General features: G+C 33.9%; 1 protein-coding gene across 2 annotated transcripts; it reads right to left on the bottom strand.

Moving 5' to 3' along the window:
* Nucleotides 1-454: 454 nt before the first annotated feature.
* LOC121294463 (serine/threonine-protein kinase 33-like) lies at nt 455-23,671 on the bottom strand. 2 transcript variants are annotated; one of them, XM_041218172.1, is made up of 14 exons: nt 23,571-23,671; nt 14,465-14,556; nt 10,779-10,909; nt 10,374-10,487; nt 10,013-10,117; nt 9,108-9,246; nt 6,236-6,324; nt 5,863-5,950; nt 5,412-5,487; nt 4,815-4,927; nt 4,637-4,722; nt 3,835-4,098; nt 3,046-3,114; nt 455-1,933 (listed from the first exon to the last, which is right to left on the bottom strand). In XM_041218172.1, the coding sequence occupies exons 3-14, from the start codon at nt 10,893-10,895 to the stop codon at nt 1,715-1,717; spliced, it is 1,479 nt and encodes a 492-aa protein (XP_041074106.1). In that variant the 5' UTR covers nt 10,896-10,909; nt 14,465-14,556; nt 23,571-23,671; the 3' UTR covers nt 455-1,714. The 2 variants fall into 2 exon arrangements, with proteins under 2 accessions (XP_041074106.1, XP_041074107.1); XM_041218173.1 differs by lacking the exons at nt 14,465-14,556; nt 23,571-23,671 and adding an exon at nt 13,972-14,054.
* Between the last annotated feature and the right edge of the window lie 225 nt (nt 23,672-23,896).

Here is a 23,896-nt window from a genome sequence, read left to right as displayed (position 1 = left end):
GAATTGTGTCATCTCACTAAAGTAAACACACTTGGATTGGATGTTTTTGGGCATTGCACCCAAGTTTTTAAGGCAACAGCAGCACTTGTCCTTCGCCTAAGTTAAAGTCATGCCTTTTCGCATTATCCAACACACAGTAAATGTAGTGTGCATATTTAAAATGCTACAGGAACACTCAATCTAAAATGGCTTTGTGAAGTACATCCTTAATTAAGAATGTTAAAAGACCTGTTATTAAACCCTAAAACAAACCAAGTTTAATTTGAAGGTATGTTATGGTACAGAACAGAATACAATTATGATAAAAACACTATTTCCAGTTTTTTTCACCCTAAAATACATTGAATGGCATACTGTGTATGAAATGAATGTATTAATTCTTAAATGATTATTTCAGAAGCAAGACAAAAAAAAAAAAGATAAAGAAAATCACACCAGTGCCTGTATTACTCAATTCTCTCTCATGATGTTTGGAAATCTTTTACTGATCATCATTTTCAGGCTGATATATTGAAAATAAAACACCTGCAAATAGGCTTATCATGGAAACGTAGCTGTCATATTTATTTTGCATGGTTTTTAATAAAGCAATATAAAGCAATATCAAATATACTTCTGCATTCTGAAATTCCCCATCCCACACTTGGGAGATGTGCATGGATGTGTTTGTTGTTTAAAATAAGAAAGTTGTACCGGAACTATCCCTTGCTAAAAACATTTTGAATTCTAGCCAATACCTTCAATTCTTTAAAAACATGTATTTTTAAAAAATGCTTGTGTCAGCAGTCATTTCTAAAGTTTGCTCGTATGTTTCGGTATCTATACTAAATATTTTGTAACAATACTTTCTTAAACAAAGGAGGTTATCTTCATTACAAAACAACACCCTTATAGTCTTTTTGCAGTTATGTTTACCTTAATAATAAGAATTAAATACTGCTTATAGGTTTATGTATTTTGAACTTACAAGAAACGTCTAAGATTTAAATTTGATGTGTTTTTGAATTTATAGATGGATAGTTTCATGAGATGAACTTTGCAATGGAATGAATGAGGATATGTTTTAAAAATCCATTATTCTTCAGGAATTAGCAATCTCTACATTTAAAACCAATTAAAAAGTGATGTAGAAAAATTGGTAAAATTGTTAAAAAGTTAAGCACACTTAAAAACAACACAAAATATAGTGGACATGAACCCATGTATCACAGCAAGAGTGCTCAAACCACCCTAACTGTTTTCAAGTTAGTCTCTCAGTGCAATGTGAACTAACTTTGTGATTGTATCCAGAACTTCTATACAGAATAGCAGAGTCCCTCTGTCTTTTGGTAGGGACTCTGTTACACAAAAGTTGGTACAAGTGTGTCCCATGTGCAAACTAAGCAAATACCTTTGAGGACACTTGCAGCAGAGACCTGCAAATATGCCTCTAGTCTGTAAAAGAAATACATTCTGCAAAACGTTTTTTACACAAAGATTTAAAAACACCCTCCAGAAAAAAAAGCACACATTTTACAGCAGGGGTTTCTCTAATATTGTCCTATAAATTTCTCTAAGCATTGCAGAATCAATTATAAAACAAGTCCAAGCAATCTAATTCTCAACTGTAAAGTGCATAATGGCAAACCGTGTAGTTCCCCAGAATCCCACTGTTTTGTACGGCTCTCTCCTTTGGCCTGTCATTGGTCTGTCAGTCGTTTTTCAACTGTATTCCCTATGTACTTTTTTTGGTCTTAGAATTGGCCACTGACTTTAAGTTTTTCTGTCCAGAGCTGCTGCTAGGAAGGATAGGAGACTTGCGGACTTCTCCTTTTACAGAAAAGGAAGATTGCCTTACTGAAGGTCCAAGGTTTTGGGAACAGGATTCAGATTTATCCTGCTGTCCTGTTCGTTTTATGCTTGACATTGGGGAAGACTTGCCACATAAAGGAGGCTAGAAAAAGGAAAAATAATCAATCAGTTAACTGACATTTACGTAATAAATGTTAACAAGACTTCATAGCTCATATATATATATATATATATATATATATATATATATATATATATATATATATATATATATATATATATATATATAGACACACACACACACACACAAATGTATTTGACTTATTTTCAAGTAAGCTAGTTTGTGGATCATGTTGGTTCCACCTAGTGGTAGAACAATAAAATTACTGTCCAACTAACAGTCACTACAGTTTAAGAGGGGTGTTCTCTTGCAGTTATTGTTCATAAAACAGTTTTGCCTGTGACATGTTTTTTTTGTGAGGCGATACAGAGATACATTACTTAAGTACATTAATTATTTCAGTTCAGCATTCTGTAAGGCGTACATGTTTTGTATAAGTATTTTTATCAGTGTATTTGACCACTTGAAGTCTATTGGAAATATGTAAATAGATGCTAGTCCTTGTATAACCTATTCAATATTGTAATTAAGAGTCATCCTTCTCACAAAACTAAAAGACCCTGTGCACCTCATGAGACTTAAGTTATGCTGTATTATTATCATCCTGGCTATATTTGCCCTACCCTGAGTAAGGTCCCTCCCATGTCTCCCATTAAGAACCTGTTCTTGAATGGTTGTACCCGGTTAAATAAAGCATGGTGCTTGAATTCCATTGTACAGACACATGGGTCTCAGATACTCTGCTAACTACACACAATCATCCAACTGGGCAGAAGCCAACATCATGAAAACAGCAAGAGAAAAATGAAACCTCTTGGGAGTCACGGAATCAAATAAGTTTACCAGTAATTGTGCCTTTGTGGGACATTCACTCTGAAGTTAATTATACATCAGTAGAAAGCTTTGTCACATATACTGTACTCCAGTTCCCTGTGGCAGTAACTGCAGTCACAAATTCACATCCCAAAGTTGTTTTGATCATATTTCCCAATTTTGTTCTCAAGAATCTCAAGACTTTTTGACAATAAAAGTATAAAAAGTTAAGAAATGGAGCTTTAACGAAAGTGAGAATTAACTACTAACCAAACTTTCAGTTTGTTTGCTTGTTAAAATAATGCATTACGGATACTTACAGTGCAACAGGGCTTCTTTTTTACTGAACCATTTGATAAGGAACTTGTAAGAGTCTTCTTTTTGTTTATCTAAATAGCAAGAAAAAATATGTTTTTTTTTTTTTCAAAATAGCACATGTACTTAATAGGAATGCCTTTACTAGAAACATCACTGCTGAAGCATTAGTGCAGGTGTCAGAAAAGCAAGAGGCAGGAATATATAGTAGCTGTGGAATTTATGATGCTAGGCCCATTAACTAGCATTTCCTATTTCAGATGTTCCAGCAAAAGCAGTTCTGGAAATACAGTGAAACCTGCTTAACATCACTCCTATTAATGTCACACTCTGCATATTATCACTGCATTGAAATGGTCCAGCCACAATATAATGGGAATCAATGAAAGCAAGCTCCTGTTAATATCACTTTATTAGCACACTGCTTAACGTCAATCAAACGTATGGCATGTAACTGATATCATTTGAAATTGCGTGCATGTACATGGACACTTTTTGTATACCGTATGCTAAACGATCACCTTTCTGGACGCAACAACTGCTGGCTGTGCAGTGTCTGTTCTATCTTCAGTATTAGGTTTTGAAAGAATTCTCTATGGTCATATTTTGTGCATTTTAGTGCATAATTAGTTATGGGTTAAATAGACCAATCTGTGTATGTGAGTAATCTCTTTTCAGAAATGAACCTCTGTAATCCACGATGGAAAATGCATAGACTAGCTTTTGTGCATTGGTTATTCTGATGTTTCACTCTCTGGACTTTTGTTTTCAGTTCCTCAGTTGTTATAGTTCACCTGTTTAGTTGGGGTGGAAGGTTTGCTGATACCGCCGTCTGTCTCTGCTTCAAGACCAAGCTCTAAGGTGCCATTGCTACTCGCTGAGCTTGCCCTGTCCTCTGCCACCTCCGGAGACCCAACGGGTTTGTCCTCGGGCAACTTCAGTGATAAGCCATTCAGATCCATTTCTAGGTCTCCACACTCTGTGTCATCTGGATCATCTCTAAACTGCTTCATCATCTCCAACACATTTGAAGGCCTTGCTGGTGTGGATGTGTCGCCCTAAAATAAAACATTAAATTAACAAAATATGTACGTGTTTATTTTCTTTAATAAATACAAGGGCTGTAAACTACAAACAAGAATAACATACATACAGCCCCTGTCACGGCTGTAAATACAAATTCAGAGTCATCGGGATGTAAAATGGGAAGCATCACATACATGATCATAATCTTCTATATATCCCATTGTTCTGATATTCTCAACAACTTGTGGTAAAGAATATTGTGACCATATGGGATAATATTAGCAATACTTTAGAGCTCAATTTCTGAACTCTTTATTAAAAAAAAAAAAAAAAAATTGAACCCAGAGCAAATGGGATGTGTAATTCAACTTGAAGCACAGAGAGACTCAATATATTGTCATTTTTACGATGGCTGCCTTCTAATAAAAGGAAAGTGTTCTTTCAAACCTTCAAAAAAAAGAGGCTTGCTGGAAAAAGGCAAGCGAGTGGCAAGAAAAAACAAATGTTCCCGCTTATTTAGCATTCTTAACTAGCTTTCAACAAAGTTTGCACATAAAAAGGGTAACTTACAGTGATCCAAGGATTATCAAGTAACTCATTGGCTGTAATGCGGTGTGCTGGATCCACCTTCAAAAGACAATTTAACACATTTTTTGCTGTAATAAACATAAAACAAAAAAGTGGTTAGGTTGCATACCTTTACAATTTGAACATAAGTTTTCATGACTTATTTCTTTCTAAAACATACCAGCATTACTAATGGTGTGCCAGACTGGATCTGTGAAGCGCAGCTCTCCCTTTCTGATCAGCTCAAAAAGTCTTTCTTCAGAACTTGCCAAAAAGGGGGGCTCGCCACATAATCTGAGAGCACAAAATGAAAAACCTTTTAATGTGTTTGTTTTTCTTACTTTACATGTACAGCAAGCTTTGATTGAATCAAACAGGAAAATTCAACTATGCACTGCTTAACAATATCACTGTTAGTAATACTGCAGATTTAAATTACACAAGACAACTGAGGCTTTACCCTACTCTCTGAGTTGGCAGTAGTCCCACCTGGGAAACTTTAACCTGTGTTGTTTCTTTGTAGTTTTACTGCTAGATCAAACCACGCTTGCCAGCCTGATCACAAGAAGGGACTATTGTACAGTAACAGCTGCTGCACAGTAATGATGAATAACAATGTAAAGCAAGCTGATTACTTACAATTACCAAGACAACTTTCAAAGTTAAAAAAATTAAATACATAATTAATACTTACTTTTACTGTGGATTAAATACCCTATACAAATAGCTGTATCATACAATGGCGGTGTTGCCGAGTCAGAAATCACAGTTTACTTACAACATGTACATGATAACCCCTATACTCCAAATGTCACACTGCTGACTGTATTCATGAGCATTGATGACTTCTGGAGCTGCCAGAGAAACAAGAGATTACAATTCATTTTAAATATTTAAAAGGAGGTAGACAAGTGTTCATCCCAAGACAGAAAATAGACTTTAAAGGCTTCAGGAAAGCAACATTTTTGGGAAATTATATCTCAACTTGATTCCACAGGCAAGCATAGTCAACTCCTGTTAGCTAATGCTTATTGTTACTATTTACAATTGTAAACTTTTTCAATAACTTTTTTTTTTAAAGAAAAATAAAACAAATAACATTACAGGACAGGACAGATAACAAACAAAGTAGACACACTTCTGAGTCCTTAAATAAATCTGCAAAATAGTTATTTTCACATTCACAAAAAATGGTGCAAATTGCACTTGGCCCATAAGGCTTTCCTTACCCATGTAAATAGGTGTTCCACAAGTTGCCTGAAGCATATTTTCACTACCAACGCCACCTTTCTGCACTGCTAAACCAAAATCTGTCACCTGGAAAAAGAAAATGTAAAATTAACAAAACCAGACAAACAAAAAAAACTAATAGGTGTCAATTTAATTTGGGATTTTAAACAATTGTTCCACACACAATTTTACTTGTAAGAATATTTTTTATAACCTCATGCAAGGAATATTAATCGTTGTTGTTTTTTTTAACTTTACAATTGTGCCATATGTTCTATACATTTGTACATAGACTAAGATAGTGATAGGTTGATTTCTATTATGTGCTAACCGATGCTTTTTAAATATGTTTGCAAGTGTTTTTTTTCTCACCTTGATATTAAAGATCATCTCATTTCCTTGATTACTATGATCACTTTTAACTAAGATGTTCTCTAGTTTTAGGTCCCGGTGTACAATATCTGAAAGAAAAGAAGTTTGCTGGCTGAAGAACAAAATAAATGTAATACAGTATATCTACTATAGTAGTAATATCCATGCAACCCAGGTTTCCTTTAGAATTCTTCATACATTTTATTTTTGCAAAATGAACAAAACATGACATAGAAGTCGCATCAACATGTACTTTTCCAATATAATACATTCATAGTCAGCATATGTATGAACAAGCTCATAAATGGATTCAAACTTAAGTAAACAGTATACGTTGCATGACTTCACAAATAGGAATAACATCTAAGCATATAACAGATAATACAAAACTACAGAAATACAAAAATACAGAACAGTATGTAACAGGGACTTGCTAGGAACACAATCAATCATACAGATAAGACATCTGAACCCCTGAGAATACATTTAGATGGTCTGTAAGTGAAGGAGGAAAGCCAGATGCCTCAGATTTAAAAATGTCAAAGTCTTTCATTCTCTTTTGGGATGTCATTAACATTTATGAGAGCAGATGTAAAAGACATGTTGCATGAAAAAAAAAAAAAAAACACAATTCTTTTAAAACTATTTTTTATAACTCAATATTGAGCTCAGGCACTCGAATTAAGTCCATCATGGACAGGATGACCTGTTTTACCAAGTAGTCAAGACAATAGTTTCCAAACGAACTTAAGGCAAATGCTTCAGTATACAATCCAGACTAACGGCTTCTCTGGGGACTCATCTACAGTAAAAAGTGAAAAAATAAAAGCAGCCGCCACTTTATGGCCATATATTTGAACAAGAGGACAGGAAGTTGCTAAGTAAGGAGATACACCAGAAGTGCAATTCCCCATCTTTATACATAAACTGATTTGGAATTGTGCATGGAATGTATTTTTTAAAGGATGAAATATGGATAGTATGCAAAGTAAAAATATGGTAATGGTTTAAAAGGCAGTATCCTAAACATATAGGATAGTCAATAAAGCTTTTAAGTGGGTACAATCTCATAAGTGCAGAAGCAGTTATAGTCTTGGCAGGACGTTAAGAGGAACACAACAGGCTGGATAGCGGCACTGAGCACTCTTGCTCACTTATCTATTGTGGTTAATTTTAGTTGTATAGACAGGGTTTCTCCAAATACAAAAAAAGTGTTTATTATATATATATATATATATATATATATATATATATATATATTATATATATATGTTTAAAATGATGTCAGATTAAATCTAGGACTACATGAAAGCTTTCATTTGCAGCACTGGTTGTGTATCTAACAATAATAAAAAAAATAAATAAAAAACCCATTATACAACAATAACAGACTATTTCTAAATTAAATTTTTTATTACTGTTGCCAGAAAAATAAAAACAGTCATGCTGGTGATTTAATTGGCTTGTAATCTACAAACAAGGCACTTTCTCAGTTTCTAGCTTAAAATTATCTTAAAGTACTAATGTATTATTATTATTATTATTATTATTATTATTATTATTATTATTATTATTAATAATAATAATAATAATAATAATAATAATAATAATAATAATAATAAACCCCACTTAAAGCAGGGAATCAATCAGGGATGAGTTTATGTTTATGAATCATTGAAAGTTTCACGCTATATTGCACACTGAGGACTGAGGATCAGTCAGTGCTTTTTCCAGTACCAAGCAAACCCAAATTTACCACGATTGCATCAGCAGCACTGCTATATTGTATTGTAACGCTCCATGAAAATAAACAGGTTCACACAGGCAGTATTCATCCAAACTGTTTATTGTGAACACAGGTGAAAGAAATAAAAAGAAAAGGACCGCTGTCAAACGCGGATCATGGCAAAGAAATAATAATAATAAAATAACTGTCTATTCTCAGTCTCTCACTTGCTGTTCGCTTCACAGCACTGTTTCAAAATGATTATGCCAGAGAATATGTTCTTGTGTGAGTATATATTTATATTAAACATTTTCCTTCATATAAAGCAACAGATTTTTATTTTTTTTCCCCCAAAACAGGCAGTGTTCATCACAAGTATGTTAAACTGTATAACAGAGCAAGTGTAGTAATAAAATATGTCTTTCAAAAAATTGTCTGCCGAGGCTGTTGTTAGTTTAGACTTGACTGTAGAAAGCGTTCAATAACTCCTAGTTATCAACAGCATTTTGCTGTCGTTCACGCTTATGAATAGCAGGTTGACGCTCAGGACCGATGAAAACGTTATGTTAATGAGATAACCGTTAACCTTTCTCGTTGGGGCTTAACAACGCATCTGAATTATCCCTTATGAATAGCAACTGCCGTTAAAAAGGGCGGCTATGGACGATATCCTACCATGTCCTCCTGTTTTCTCATAACCCTTTATAAATAGACCCCTGAGTGCTGTATTTGCAAGGTGAAATATTGATATTTATGAAAATTAGCATCAGGCTGAAACACAGTCCTGAACTGTAATCTGTGCTCTGTTCCATAATATTGCATTTTATGTCCAGAAATTTGAGACCAGATCAACCCTAATCAATTTGCCTTCTACAAATATCCCAGTCCAGTTTTTTAGTTTCAACCCAGTTTGTAAAACCACTGAGACCTCTGTCTGCAACTATGCAGTGCATATCAGGATACAATCCACATTTTAAAAACATTTACTTGGACTATATTTGTACAAGGTAGAATGCTATATAATGGAACTTGATTTTGTGGAATGGTCAGAATGTAATGATCAATGCTTATATAGTATTTTGTTGTTTAAAGAGAATTTTCTACAGCAAAAATTGTTTTTAATAGGATTTCCTATTATGACATTACCATTTTTGTGTAGATATGCAATAGCTGTTGCTAAACTGCAAATTATGTGCCTGGTCTCATTCTCCGTGAAACGTTTATTTCTCTGAAGAATTTCTTTCAGTTCTCCGCCCTCACATAGTTCTGTCACCAGGTACATCCGCTGGAAACATAACAAAAAGAAAAGATCCATAGTGTCTATATGTTTTATAATATATATATATATATTAATATATATATATATATAATATTATATATATATATATCTTATATATATATATATATATTATATATATATATATATCATATATGTTCATTACATCATCACTAACAACCAAAACACCTTTACATTAAAATAACTGTAAATCATTACATGCCTTTACCTTTCACAGGCCTTGAAGAAGAATTTATACAAATAAAAATCTGTGTAATAAGAAATAATAATCACTTGGGGAAAGGGACACCAAAGAGTTTGGCAGCTGTGCCTCCTCAAAATGAAAATTGATTATTATTAATATTATTAGCTCTTTCTACACTGCAGACCTGCAAAGGCTCCACCCCAAAGATGTCACACTGTTCTAGTCAAGGCAAAATAACTCCACTTAAGAAGTGGTCTCAGTTCGGTTCGGTTCGGTTACCAATCGAACCTTGCTGTTCACACTGTTCTCCAATCGAACCGAACCATACTGAGGATGGAAAAAAGCCCCAGTGTGAACAGGTCCCTAATCAAATCAAAGCAACTTTAAAAGTGATAAGAAAAGTTACATTTAATTCCTGAAAAAAGTTACACTTCAACAAATGATACAGAAAACTATGTTTAGAATATCATATTTTGCATTTTAAAAGGGTAAAAATAAATGAAAGAAAGAAAGAAAGAACATCTACATATGTTTTAACCAGCTAATTACATGTAATTTTAGACCCCTCACCTTTGGAGTTTCAAACACTTCCTCTAAGTGTATTATATGCTCTTGCTTAACTCGCTTTAATATGCTGACTTCCCGTTCCAGCAACTTTACAGCAGAGCTTCCTGCCTATATTGAAGAACACAAGTGACAGGGCAATTCAGGAGCATAGCAGCACCATAACTGCTTGCTTCTGTTGTTTATATTAAAGAAACATTCAATAAAATTGTCTTAAATTTCTTTCCACTAAAATGCAATTTAGTAACAAGAGTAAACACTTTGGCAAAGAAACATATAAGTTCAGAATTTTAACACAAAAATGACAATCCACTGGATATAAAATTGTTCTTTTAGGTATTAGTTACAAAAGTATGAAAGTAATTACCTTTTCTCTGTTCACTTTTTTAATTGCCCATTTCTTTCCAGTTTCTTTATGTGTGGCCTCGTAAACTACCCCAAAGCTGCCTTGACCTAATTTCTTTGCAAATATGTAGATTTGCTGAAATGGAATGTCAGTGTTATAAAGTGAAATAGGATTCATGTAAGTTACATGCACAATATTTTAACATAAATCTGCAACACTCTACACGTTTGTTTGAGGTTTTGGAATATGAAAGTTTGCGTGCTAGAACTTTCAACATGTTACAGATTCCATGCCAATCTCATAGACACATGCAAATAATTTTCACATTATACAGGAATGATTAAGACTACAAGGCTGCATACTGTCAAGATAATCCATGAAATGTGTTTTGATTCAGCTTGGGCCACTACTGGTGATGTTTTGTACCTGGATACCAGCTTCATCATCCATCCTAGTATGTGGCACCTTGTTTTCTGCACTGCTTGAACAAATCCACTGGCAGGCCATTTTCTTACCAGCTTCTGAAACTTCTCCCTTCAGCATCTAAACATTAGGAACTGCAAAAGAAAGCATTTGTGGGAGATGCCTAAAACAAGACTGACACTTATTTCAAGACCACTATTGCCCAAAGGGTCACCATGTATTAATGAGAGGTTCAATGCTTTTTGCCCATTGGTGGTAGAGTAACTGATAGAGTAAATTCTATACTGCATTGTTATGTGTTGTATTGTTGCATATTCATTCAGGGCTTGATTCCCAAACTATTAGCAAGTTATGTTTGCCCACTTTTAAATATATCCTTGCAAACCCACACCTACAACGTATTGAGAGGGTTGACCATTATTAGGGCAATATTATGGCAATATATAATTTCTATCACGACAGAACTGAGTAAACTTAAATGCTTAATTAGCTGATTAACATATTGGAAATCAATACAGGCTTGTGTTATTTGTTAATTTGTATTTCTAACATACAACAGTTGTTTGACAATACAAAATGTATGTTCCTAAAATTTGTGAAAAAAACTCAAGACAAATATTTGTAATAGTTTAGTCTGGGTGGCATCCACACTGAAACACCACCAAACACAAACATATACAGTGCCATGAAAAACTATTTGCCCCCTGTATGATTTTCTGCTTTTTAGCATATTTTTGACACTGAGTGTTATGAGATCTTCAACAAAATCTAATATTAGATAAACGGGACCCTGAGTGAACAAATAACACAAAATTCTGATACTTATTTAATTTATTTATTAAAGAAAGTTATGCAACGCCCAGTGCCCCCGTGTGAAAAAGTAATAGCCCCCTTAGAATCAATAACTGGTTACGCCACCTTCAAACAAATGAAAAACGCACCAAACTTTGGTGTCATTTTTTCTCTCCGACTCCTACAACCCACAAAAAGATCTGACCAAATTCAATGTGAAAAATGTGCAAAAATGCAGAAAATCAGACAGGGGGCAAATACTTTTTCACAGCACTGTACCTAGAGTACTGTAAACTCCAACAAGCTTGTGTGCAACTAGCCCTACAATTAAAATGCTGTGAGTGCAGCATGCTGTTGTCTGGTTCAGACACTGTAGCTAAGGGATTGGTAGCTAGGAAAACAGTAAACCACCATATTGATAAACCTGTCGATAAGGAATCAACATACAGCAGTTTCACCCATGCGGTTCATCTGTAAATTATTACAAGACACAAAAGGAAAAGCTCCCTTTCCAACACTTGACAGAGTGTACTGCTTGTGTTACTTAACTTAATCTTTTATTACAGAGCTGTTAAAGACATCATAATTAAGGATGCCTAGCAACAAAAAAGAACTGTATGCATAAGCAGTACTGAACATAACTTTGATTTACTGTATACGGTATAACATTGTGTTTTATTTGTTCTTCAATGATCCCAGATGCCTGCAATGTGAAACATACTGTGCGTCAGAACAGGTTCAAAGCAAGTTACTTTTAAAACCCTATTTCTTTGTATATAGGCATATAGTATTATACCCTGGTAACTTGTTAACATTTTACGAGTGATATTAAAAAGACTGTCATGACACAACATAAACTCTTTGATGCAAGGACATATGTACTGTAACAGTAAAAGCAGGTAAGAAGTAATACATTGGCAAAGGGGTGTTGAATTGAATTGTTTGTAATTGTTATGTAATCAAATGTTTTTACATAGGTGAATACCTTATGATATTTTTGTTACACTTTTTCAGCTTGATTACTCAAGAAAACTCAAAACTAAGGTTATTTCCATCTTTTATTTTAATAAAAGAAACCAATGATCATTTCATATACAGTCTGACTTTGTTATGACAACATAAATTAAATTTAAAATATTAATATTCTATAAAATAAGCCAACAGAACATCTGATTAAATATAGTAATAGGATACAATTTGAAAACTCAAGATACAACAGTTCTAACCTAACAAATGGCAGTAACTGAGTAAATTATATTCCTTCTTTGAGTCATTTCACAGCTTCCTCCTTCACCCACTTTCCCAGTTTCTAAAGCCCCTTACATATCTAACCAGGCAGGAGTTAAAACCTGGCACCTACAGAACACACATTAAACCTGCTGCTAAATGCAAGTTTGTCAACCTGAAAAGCACTATGAAAGCCAACTTAAATGTAATGCAATGAACAGGTGTTGACTGAAAGCACTCGAGTGAATCTACCACACACGAAAGCAATTAATTATTAACAAGGAAACAGTGTCTTTACCCTCCACTCTGGCACATTATCTTATCACAGGCAGGCCTTTAATAACATGCCTGTCATTTAAATTATCTCAGATCTATTTGCTAATCAAAATTATTGTGACAGTATGAAAATCAAAATATCCTCAAATCACAGCTAATGGGTGCAGGAAATCAGCTTCACGTTACCACCCCTCAGTCTGTGTGTTCCAGCTTTGTACTGTAGAAGCTCCAGTGCTTGTACAGTTCAGCTCTTTAAAGGGCCTGAGATAAAAGCCAGAACAGTCATGTGAACTCAACCAACACATGCCAAATTCCTTGATTCATCATTCTTAATGCCACATTGTAGGTCTATAGACACATGAGAAGTAATTAAATTTGCCACCCAGTGAAACTGCCCCAATGTTCACTTTTAACTGCATTATACATTCAATAGTGCTGAATGTAATGCTATTGTCTAGTAAGCAACTATGTATAAATGTGTAAACAAACGGTGAATGGCTATATAAGCCCTCTGTGGGAAACCTGCGTAAAGAAGATTTATCGAGATGTCTTTTAAAACTAAGGTTTATTTTGGACGTTGTGTGAATGATGTAATCAATTTAATACATATGCTCTCATTATTAAATATTATAACCCAACAATGGAAATTGATGCAAACGAAATATATCCATATAACCACTGTGGGAGGATATCCCAGTACTGTATATCCAACTGCATTTATGGAGGCTTTAATAGTTTAAGAAAATTTAAGAAAGTTACAATGACATTCACAGCGATAACGGAAATTGTATACCCAGTATCTATCTTGTTTCTATAATCCCACTTCTCCACTTTCTGTGTGTTTAATAATAATGTTCATTCGATGCCCTAACTGTAAGCAAGTCATCTGATACAGACTTACCTGGAATGTTTTTAAAATAACAAAAGAAGAAACAAAAATCCTTCCATATCAAAACATTTTCCCTTCTGCTTTTAAAATCTGCAAACAAAAAGTACTTTGAATGATCTGCTGCAACAGTACTAGCATAGTTTAATACATTAACTCAAAGTAACAGGCTTTGACAAATTATTATTATTATTATTATTATTATTATTATTATTATTATTATTATTATTATTATTATTATTATTTTCATACTGCTTCTAATAAAGAGGGTAAACAAAACATTTACCATTTCCGATGTCTAATTGTATCAATACAAACCATATGGAATATTAAGTAATCCTCAGTTTTCAATAAAATATCTAAGACATTACTGGTGCTACACGTGCATATGCTGTGTAGACATGTCTGTGAACCTTTGCAGTAGTTTCCTTGCTGTGGTTTTGTATTAGTGCAAAGACTCAAAATCCTTAGGGTGTATCGCAGTGTAGCCTTATACAAATCACCTTACCTTCATGTGCTTTACTCCCACTGAGTTGTAATGGTTCTTCAGAAGAAGGGCTTCAGCAACAATAATACTGGTAATTGCAAATACCATAAAACCTGCCAGAAAAAAATTAAATGTTTTAAACTAAAATTAATCAGATTACGCAAACATACAACTGTTAAAAAGGAACAAAGCTGAATGGGTTATTAAAATAATATGTAATTAAACACAAAATGGGTGGAACAGCTACAGTATTATCTGTGTACGTCCTTGACAGGGTAATCATAACAGTGTTCCTGTGTCACCATTAAATGAAGCAGTCTTTTATCTAGGGCTATTTGTTCAGAAAAAATAGCAATTCATATTACCCTGCTAAATGATGCCATCCCACTACAGTTGTGCCATTTAGTTCTGTAAGTAAACAGTGGCATGCAGTAGCACCAGACTTTCCCCATACAGTGAACATTTCACTCTTCTAATCCTTGTGTTTATCCCTCTGGCATTCTGTTGCTAATAGTAACACAAACTGCTTTACAATGTATACTGAGAAGCAGGCATGGGTAGTCCCTTTCTTTAGCTTAAAACCTGCTTGCCACCACATTACTCTATGAACCGAACAGGCATGCTCTGTATCTTCTGTGCTTTAAAGAGAAAGCCATTTAAATAGGGGGCTTACTTTCTTAAAGTGGTACAGCCTACTTTTTTTTTTTTTTTCACATGAAACACCTATTGTATAGAGTTTATACTCAACTACCAAGTGCTACAAAGTTGCAGCCTTCTTAAATATGTACGGGTCACTACAAATTTAAAATTAACTGAAGTTGCTCCACGTCATTGCTGGTAAAGCTTGCTGCTGTTTTAAAAGTTACTGGGGGTTCCTTTATTGAGTAAGTGGAAAGAGAAATAAGTTGATTAACTGTACTGTACTATAGGACTTGGTTTGAAATTGTATACAAGTTCTTACATTAATAATTCACATATTCAGTTATTATTTAAAGTAACTTTTTAATACGTAAAAAGGGGTTATTAGTTAAAGAGCAACAAAGCACAGTACTTCAAAATGTCTGCTAGTTCCATTACGGGATGCCATTATGAAAGATTAAATAAATCATTTTAAAAATAAAACATCCTGGAAAACTCCTAAAAGGGTGATAACACTTAAACCTGCATAATACAGTAAAAATTAAATTATTTTAAATACTGTACAACTATTGTACTGCTCACTTAGGATTGTATTTATTGAATACGCACAACCACTAAAAAAAACATAAAAATGTATTTTACCATGTTAAACCTTGTGTAATCTAATATATGGGCTGCATTGTCTGCTTTAGATGAAGAATTTCACTTTCAAAAAGTAAGTAAAACATGAAATCAATCATCCTACTGTGTAGAAAACTGAGTAACATCAGTCCATATCATCATCGTAGATTAGGTAACAAATTAAAGCAAAATAAATGGATCAATTTTACAGCAGTAAGTAATTATAGCAGATAGAATGGCAGCAATCGATCCCTCAGATTTTTCACTTCAGCAACAAAACTGTCAAAACACCATTAGTGATTTATACATACTGTAGCTGGCAAAAACAGAAGGACCAATTGCCTCCCTTAACAGCAAAAGAGATGCTTTGTTTCAGCGGTGACACAAATTAAATGTGACACTGGAATGAGGTCTGGGCAGGCAGAGATAATCCCAGCTATCGATAATTCCTTTTTCAGTGCGTGGCTCTGATACTGGCTGTCTCTCTATGTAGCAACAGTGAACTGTAAACAATGCTTTCTTCCGTATGGAACATTCATTTTATTATTTCCATTATTTTCCCTGCGCATAATAAAACAGTAAGAGTTATATCGTTTTCCATCTAGAAGAACAGTGCGTACTTAAAGATTTAAATTGTTAAGTGCTAATTAAAGTGAAGGACCAGAGCACTGTAATTCTTTTACTCTGATATGTAATAAAACAACTAATGGAGGGCAAGGTTTGGGACCACAAACAAGCCTGGCAGCGCTACAGAAATCGGAAATGTATGGATCCAGCCTACACATTCATTCTTGTTGTCATTTTACAAAGTAGAAGTGCATTACAATTGCCTTATGAAAAACTATCAAATAATCTCAACAAAGCAAATATACTTATCAGGGCTTTGTGGAATTATTTTAACTTCTTCAGGGCCAGGTATAAAAATCATTCATGTATGAATGCAGTGCTCCAGTCACTGTAGATAATACAGTTTAATAAGACTTCTTTTCTAGCTTCCATATATGCCCCATTTCATAAACTGATCTAGTATCTAGTCTTTGTGTTTGTGCATTGTACTTTACCTGTGTTACTTTTGTTAAATTACCACCAGAGGGCGATTTTTATTGTACAGCAAGAGATTTGTGCTGTACCTCCAGTGGAGATAAATAAAGATTGTGATTAAATGTTATCATCCGTTACAAATGTGATGTTATAATCAATAATCCGACAGCTAATTTGCTTGAGTTTAGCCTTAATAATCTCTACTTCTTATTCGCACGTATATAAGAAAATAAAAGCCCCACTGTATAGCAAGGTTAAAGTTTGAAAATAACCAAAAACCTAATTTAACATGTACCATACTGTCTGTACAAGGTCAGTGTGATTATTTCAGTTAAATGCCTGCCTTTGATTTCTACTGTGTACCTGCCAGACTCAATTCCAACTCAAACATTACCACTGTAAGGAAAAGGGCACAATGGATGATAACAAACTGCCTAGGTATGAATAGGGCCCCAATGCAACCCACAGTGCTCTCAAATAAATCCTTGTACAAACTCTGCATACCCTATGACTAATCTGGCCCTTTGAACCCATCTCACTTTTCACAACAATCTAATAACACTAGTGGAAGCTGCAATATTAGTGGATATTGCAAGTGTGATGTCATCTCCATGTGTTTATCAGCATGGCTGGAGGAGGTAGCGAGTGATGTTTTCAGGTGTTGTAACTCTGCCATTGACTGAACTGAAGATACTTTCTGACTGTATTTGTATGTTGCACAAATATTATACAATAACTGCAGGTCTTAATGCTTGCATCTGAAAACATTCAGATTGTGCATCACTACAGTAAGCTGCACAACCAATCAGCTAAAAGGACTATCAGAATACATGTACAACATACTGTACAAAGTGTAAAGATTAGTTTCGCTTGCTATTAAATTAAATGTAGTTCTCATCATGCTCCTACTAAAAATAATTATTTTTCTGTTACATTTATAAATACAGAACAACAAATGGCCCTATATTGTATTTAGTTTCTATAACACTTTTGTAAGTTGCTTTAATAACCTTTGCAGCTATTTAATTTTTTGTTTGCTCAAATTGAAAAGCAGATGTAGACAAAGGAAGCATTATGTTTAAGAAAATCTTAAGCAAACTACACGTTTAACAAACAGTGCCTTGCCATGTTTGGGGAAATACTGACAAACACAGAAGGAATGTCACTTACAGCACAAAAGGTCTCAAGTTGTTGCTATGAGACACATCTCAACAAATTGGAAAGCATTTGTATTAGTTTACTCAATATCTAAGATCATCTGAAAAATATACATCCCAACAAGCACTTATTATCAGGAGCCAAAGAAATACTCAATAGAAATACTAAAATTATACAAAGAATACTGTAGATAATTTTCCTATTATCCCCCTAACTAAAGCACTGTCACAAAACCATGAACTTTGCTGCGCCAGTTACAGGACTATTGTTTATGCAGATTTCTGGTAACACCTTAAGTAACTAGATCTTGTTTGTTATCTCACAGTACTGTTTCTATAATTCCTTCAAGTAAACTTAAATTAATTAAATTCTAAAAAACATTGTTACCTTTGATGAAACCAACAAAATGTAGATGTACTTAAAAAATTGTCATTCTCATGTTTGTTTTTTGATAGTGCTGTAATCAAGACACAGGTAAATGGTCTAAATTTCATGTGACACACGTAAATCGGGCTGAAAATAAAAACTGTATTACATCACTGAACTAGTGAAATCTGAAGTTGTATCTGGTATTACCTTTTTCTGTAAAACTAAACCACTACCGGAGTGGGGCCAGAAAGTGGTACATCATCAGAAAGTGGTATGTCATCAGAATGTGCTACGCGTCCCACAAACCTCAAACTAGGGTATCTCTGTAGAGATCAAGCAATTTATTAGAGATACCATACTGTAGTGGTGAAGACCTTAGAAGACATGACAACTTATTTACAGTTATTCCTAGGCCTATATAGTGAAGTGATTGTCACAGCACAGTCCAGGACATAGTAACCATTTTTGTTGGCTTTTAAAAAAACAGCAAAACACACCTTTGCCTTGAAACTTGAAACTTGAAAATTATTTAAGCCTCGTGCAAGCAGCAATTAACTTGCCGCGACCTGGCCCTGCTAAATATAATTTTCTGCCATGAACCATGCATAATGATAGGTGTTTTAATGCTCGCTGATGTTTTAAAAAAAATTGCAATATGCTCTCAGAGCTGAAGTATGTTAACAAAATGTGTTTTTGAGGATTTGAAAACAGCTTTCCTAAGGCCACTTTACATGTACTGTAGTCTAGCTCCTTCAGTATCAAAGAATGCATACTGTATATTTTGTAGACCAGTCAGGCATTAACCAGGCTTGATGATAAAATGCTTGACACACCTTCATAGATTACACAGACATCACATCAACCTTTAAAACAGATCAGGTTTATGGAGGGAATTGGGCATCAAGCTGTTAATACCATGTCTAGGGTTCCCTGTGTTATAAATGCTTACTCTCATAACCTTCTGATTGTTTTCACTGTACACAGAAAAGAAGCATTAAGTCATGACAACAGTACTCTTTGGATATAATATGCTCATGGTGCAATACAGTTACAGTAATATCACAATATACTATACAGGAAATGTTACAGCTTGAAGCTACAGTATAGTCTCAATAGTCAGGTTTATAGCACGTCTACATGCCTCTTGCACTCATCCACGGGCATTTCACACAGTGCATCTTTTTTGCACAGCAAGGCTTATTTTTCACAGCGATTATACAGGGATGTTTTTTCAAATAAATCTGTTATAAACTTTGTTGCATACTTTTTTTTTTGTTTGTTTGTTTGTTTTAAGAACTTTGAGGTTTGACTTCATCATTTTCAACTATTTCTAACCTACCTATCATTAAAACATCTATAGTGCTTACGTTTGATTTGGTTAAAAGCTTCTTATCATTTGAACCACCCGTTTACACTGAAGCACAGACAGGGGGCAACAATCTATGTCTGATACGGCATTGTGCAGCACCTCACATTTGGATCCTGTACAAATTCTCCTTTCCTTACAATATTTTTTGTAGCCTTCTTCTACATTTTGTGTATAGTTTTTACAGCAATAAAAAAAAAAAAAAAAAAAAAAACACATAAATTAGACCATGAGCTTTCCTATAACTTTTGTGAGCAGGGTGGGTGTTACTGAGACTCCCAGTAGACCCAGGAGACGGGCTGTCCACGTACATAATGTATGAAGAGACATACTGAACTAATTCTTAGTACTAAGATAACATGATTGCTAATGACTGATTATTTGGTAATAGGCTTTGGTGGAACATGTTCCTGTATCACAATTAATCACATTATTCATCACTTAAGAACCCTGTATATATTCCATCTATTGTACATGTGCTGTAGCTCTATAGTACTTAAGTATTGATACTGTACATCTCCAGGATACATTCCATGTAATTGTGGTCCTATTGAAATGACATTAGAATTGCATTTTCTACTACTGTGGCTCCCAGGTCTATATCAATTATTTAAACTAACATTAAAGAGTAAGTAACAGGATTCTAAACAATATAGTGTTATTACATAGCAAATGTTATCACACAGTAATAAACAAGGTTTTACAAGTACACATACTGTAACTCCTAATTATCCTGTGCTTTTCTTTATAATTAAAAGAGCATTACTGAAAAAAGGGACACAGGGGAATCTGGATCCTGGAACAGGTACAGTAAAGAACAGCCCATAAGACACTACAGCACATCATAAAGCTTGAAATGAGTTTCATTATCTCAATCTAAACAGTGGTGGGTTCCTCTATCATAAAAATTAAAGTACTGTAACCCCACACACACAAATAAATCAGCATACCTCCAACAAAATTCAAGTTACCAAATAATGCTTGACCTTATGGGTTTTACAGCTCTGTGGCTTCATTTCTTTTAATTTAGTAAATCAGATAACAATTGCTCAATCTTCTCATTTCATGCATGGAAGGTGTCCAAAAAACATGCAAGCTCTTTAATAAGAAGTTCTGCCAATGTTTTACTTATTACTAAATTAAGCACATACATAAAAAAAATGTAAAAATAACAATATTTAAAAAATAAAATGGTTGCACATGAATGTTCTCATAATATGCTTGTACAGTAGCTAAAAACTTTTTTTATGCAGCCAAAAATCAGACATTAAAAGGATTCATCTAAATTAGTTTACCAGAACAAAATATGGTATCAGTAGTTTTGGACTGATGGAAAGATTCATTTGTTTCAGACTGATTTGAAAAGAAAGAAAGAAAGAAAGAAAGAAAGAGGGGCCCTAGTGGAACATTCAATTACTCTAGTTAAAATAAGTAATATATGGACCCAATTCATTAAGTACAGGAAAATATGATAGTATCGTACTGGCTTGAAATTCTGATAAGAAAAGTTTTATTTTTACACAGTACAAGCCTATTAAAAAAAAATCAACCTCACTACAAACAAATGATATCTGAAATTGTATTAGAGCACAATAGTATGTGATTATTTCAATAACTTTGACTAATGTTCCACTTGAGCAGTGTATTAGCTTTTCAAATAATTTAATTCATTTTGTAATACACAGTAGTTTAAAACGCCACATTTTTCAGCAGATGGTTATTAGTGTTTTGACAACTTGAATGCCTTTTCCCAAATGAGAATCTATCAGCTATCCAGTACCACCATTTAGAGATGTGTACTATAGAAATTGCAGGCTTAATTGTGATATCAATCACCTTTAAAAACCTTAGCAATGAAAAGTCCTCAATAAAAATGGAGAGAGCTGCAAGGATTTGCCAGCATAATTCAAAAATATATTTGTTTTCTCTCCACAACACAAGTATCACTGTACAGTAGTACTTCTTTGCAACTTGTTGCATTACAGTCCACATAGATACATAATACAGAACCAATAGACAGTGTAAATGAAAGCTAAGGTATTTATTCTACTACTGGACTGTGGGTGTTTGTCCATGAGTCACAGGTTGAAAAGTTCAGGATGTCTAACGGGTCAGGGATAACATGAGTTACCTACATGCTGTAAAGCTGACTTCGAATCTCAAATTTATGTGGTTATCTGACATTTCTTCTTCACCTAAAGGAGGCCCTGAACTGCATTTACAGTGTACCATGGAGATGGAATTACTGTAAGTCCAACAGAGATTGTGCCTACAAGTTCCGCTTGAGAACACACATTGTGTAAAGCCCTCAAATGCTTGGCTAAAGAGATGAGAGCGGCCCTCTGTCTTCAGTGCGTGTATGTCAATTGGGTTTGCCAGATTAAGGATTCAATTAATTGAAATCAAACAAAAGTTGTTTTGCTTTTTATAGAATTTTTATAAAACCTAATTCTAAAGCAAGCCAAAAAATGTTTAGACCAGATTTAGAAAGAGCAGACAGGCTCTGTATTTGATTCAATAGTGGGAGGACCATATAGTAACAGTGCTGGAATGGAAACAAACCATTAACAAAAGCAAGACAGCAACTTTCATTTCATTTTCCTACAAAAATAACTTGAAATATACTATACAGTCAGTTTAGTTTTGAATTTACATTTGCATTTCAGTGTTTCATGGGTTTATTTTTTAAGATGTTGTTACCTTATAGGATTATTTTGAAAATACCAGCTATGTAGACACCTGTAAAATATTTAAAGACACACAAGCAATTTTTAAAAAGTTTGTATAATCAAGATTAAAGATCTCAATAACTAATGTAATGCAACCAAATTAAAGCATAACATCGCATTTTGATTCACAAAGACATGTAGTGGCAAATAAGATTAAATGATGAAGGCTAAACAGACAATAATGATGCAGCCAATATTTTAAGTAAGACTGCAATCATCAGGAGTTTCAAATAGCCTATTAGTATAACAGGCCAACTGCAGTAGCCACTTCATAGTGTTACCAGATTGGTTTAATCACTGATAAAATTGTATTTTTTGCCCCATGTGTTGGAGTTCATGTGAAACTGATTCCTCTTTTACGATTTCACCTATTCTACATAACTTCCAAAGGTTCGTGAAACTGTGAAAACATTTTTTTGTTTCTGGAAACAATGTTCATGATATTGGGGTGGGGAGCCCTCAATTACATTAATAGAAACACATAATAAATCACACGATCTGGCCTGATATTCCTGACAATTGAAATATTATGTATAGACGTACACATCAAATAAACGTTTTTACACATGGGTGGATACAGATCGCCAGTTGCCCTTAACTATCACCAACATGTTCAGCATTTATATATTCTAATATGTCAAATGAGAAAATACTTTAAAAACTAAAATAGACGATGCAGTGCTTCTGTAAACAAGAACATGATATGAAACTTGAGAGTCTCAACAGTACCTGTTAATTACAGTAATGATTTACTGTGATTTAGTTATCGACTACATGCAGTGTACAAAAATAAATCAATTACTATGCAGTACATATATTTTACTGTTGGCCGGTTAATTATATTACAAAGAAATAAAAGGATCTTCGTGCCCAAACCAAAAATAGCAACTTACATAAGCAGGTATGTATGAGGTTCATAGAAGTGATGGGTTCAAAATAAAAAATAAACCAAATATACTTGCATAAAAAATATACATATATAATAAAATAAAAAAAATCACTGAAATATTATGTCTGGTTTCAACTTCATATCAGAAATAATGTATATTTATGTCAATATGTAATTGTATTTGGATGTAAAGATAATGTAACTGTCTACAGCGTGTGCTGTTGCTATGGCAACAAGTGAAGTCGATTTCGCTTAATTCCCTAGCGCTCCAAAACACAAACAGATATCCCAAATTAAATTAACATATAACATTACCTTGAATATTTTTTCACTTGTCCACTTTCATTTACTAGTTCCAAACTCCCGTTTGTTACCTCACCGACTGCTTCTCTCCCAAGTCTCACCAGATTTCAAAAACTTTTCGCACTGGAGAGAATGAAGGCGCTGTGCAACGGGTTCTGCAGGAGGACAAACTTTCTTTTGAGTCGAAAGCGAAACTGATGTGACGTATAGCAACAAAAATGTGTACATTTTTTTAGAAAATAGGTTTTCTGTAATAAATAAATAATTGCAGTTTGTAATTTATTTGATAAATAATGCAAAACATTAAATAATTATATAACTTAAATATATATATATAT

This window comes from Polyodon spathula, chromosome 19 (genome assembly GCF_017654505.1).
Source record: "Polyodon spathula isolate WHYD16114869_AA chromosome 19, ASM1765450v1, whole genome shotgun sequence".
Classification (NCBI taxonomy): Eukaryota; Metazoa; Chordata; class Actinopteri; order Acipenseriformes; family Polyodontidae; genus Polyodon; species Polyodon spathula.
Note: the sequence above shows the minus strand (reverse complement) of the source record. Positions and strands in the feature narration are given on the sequence as shown.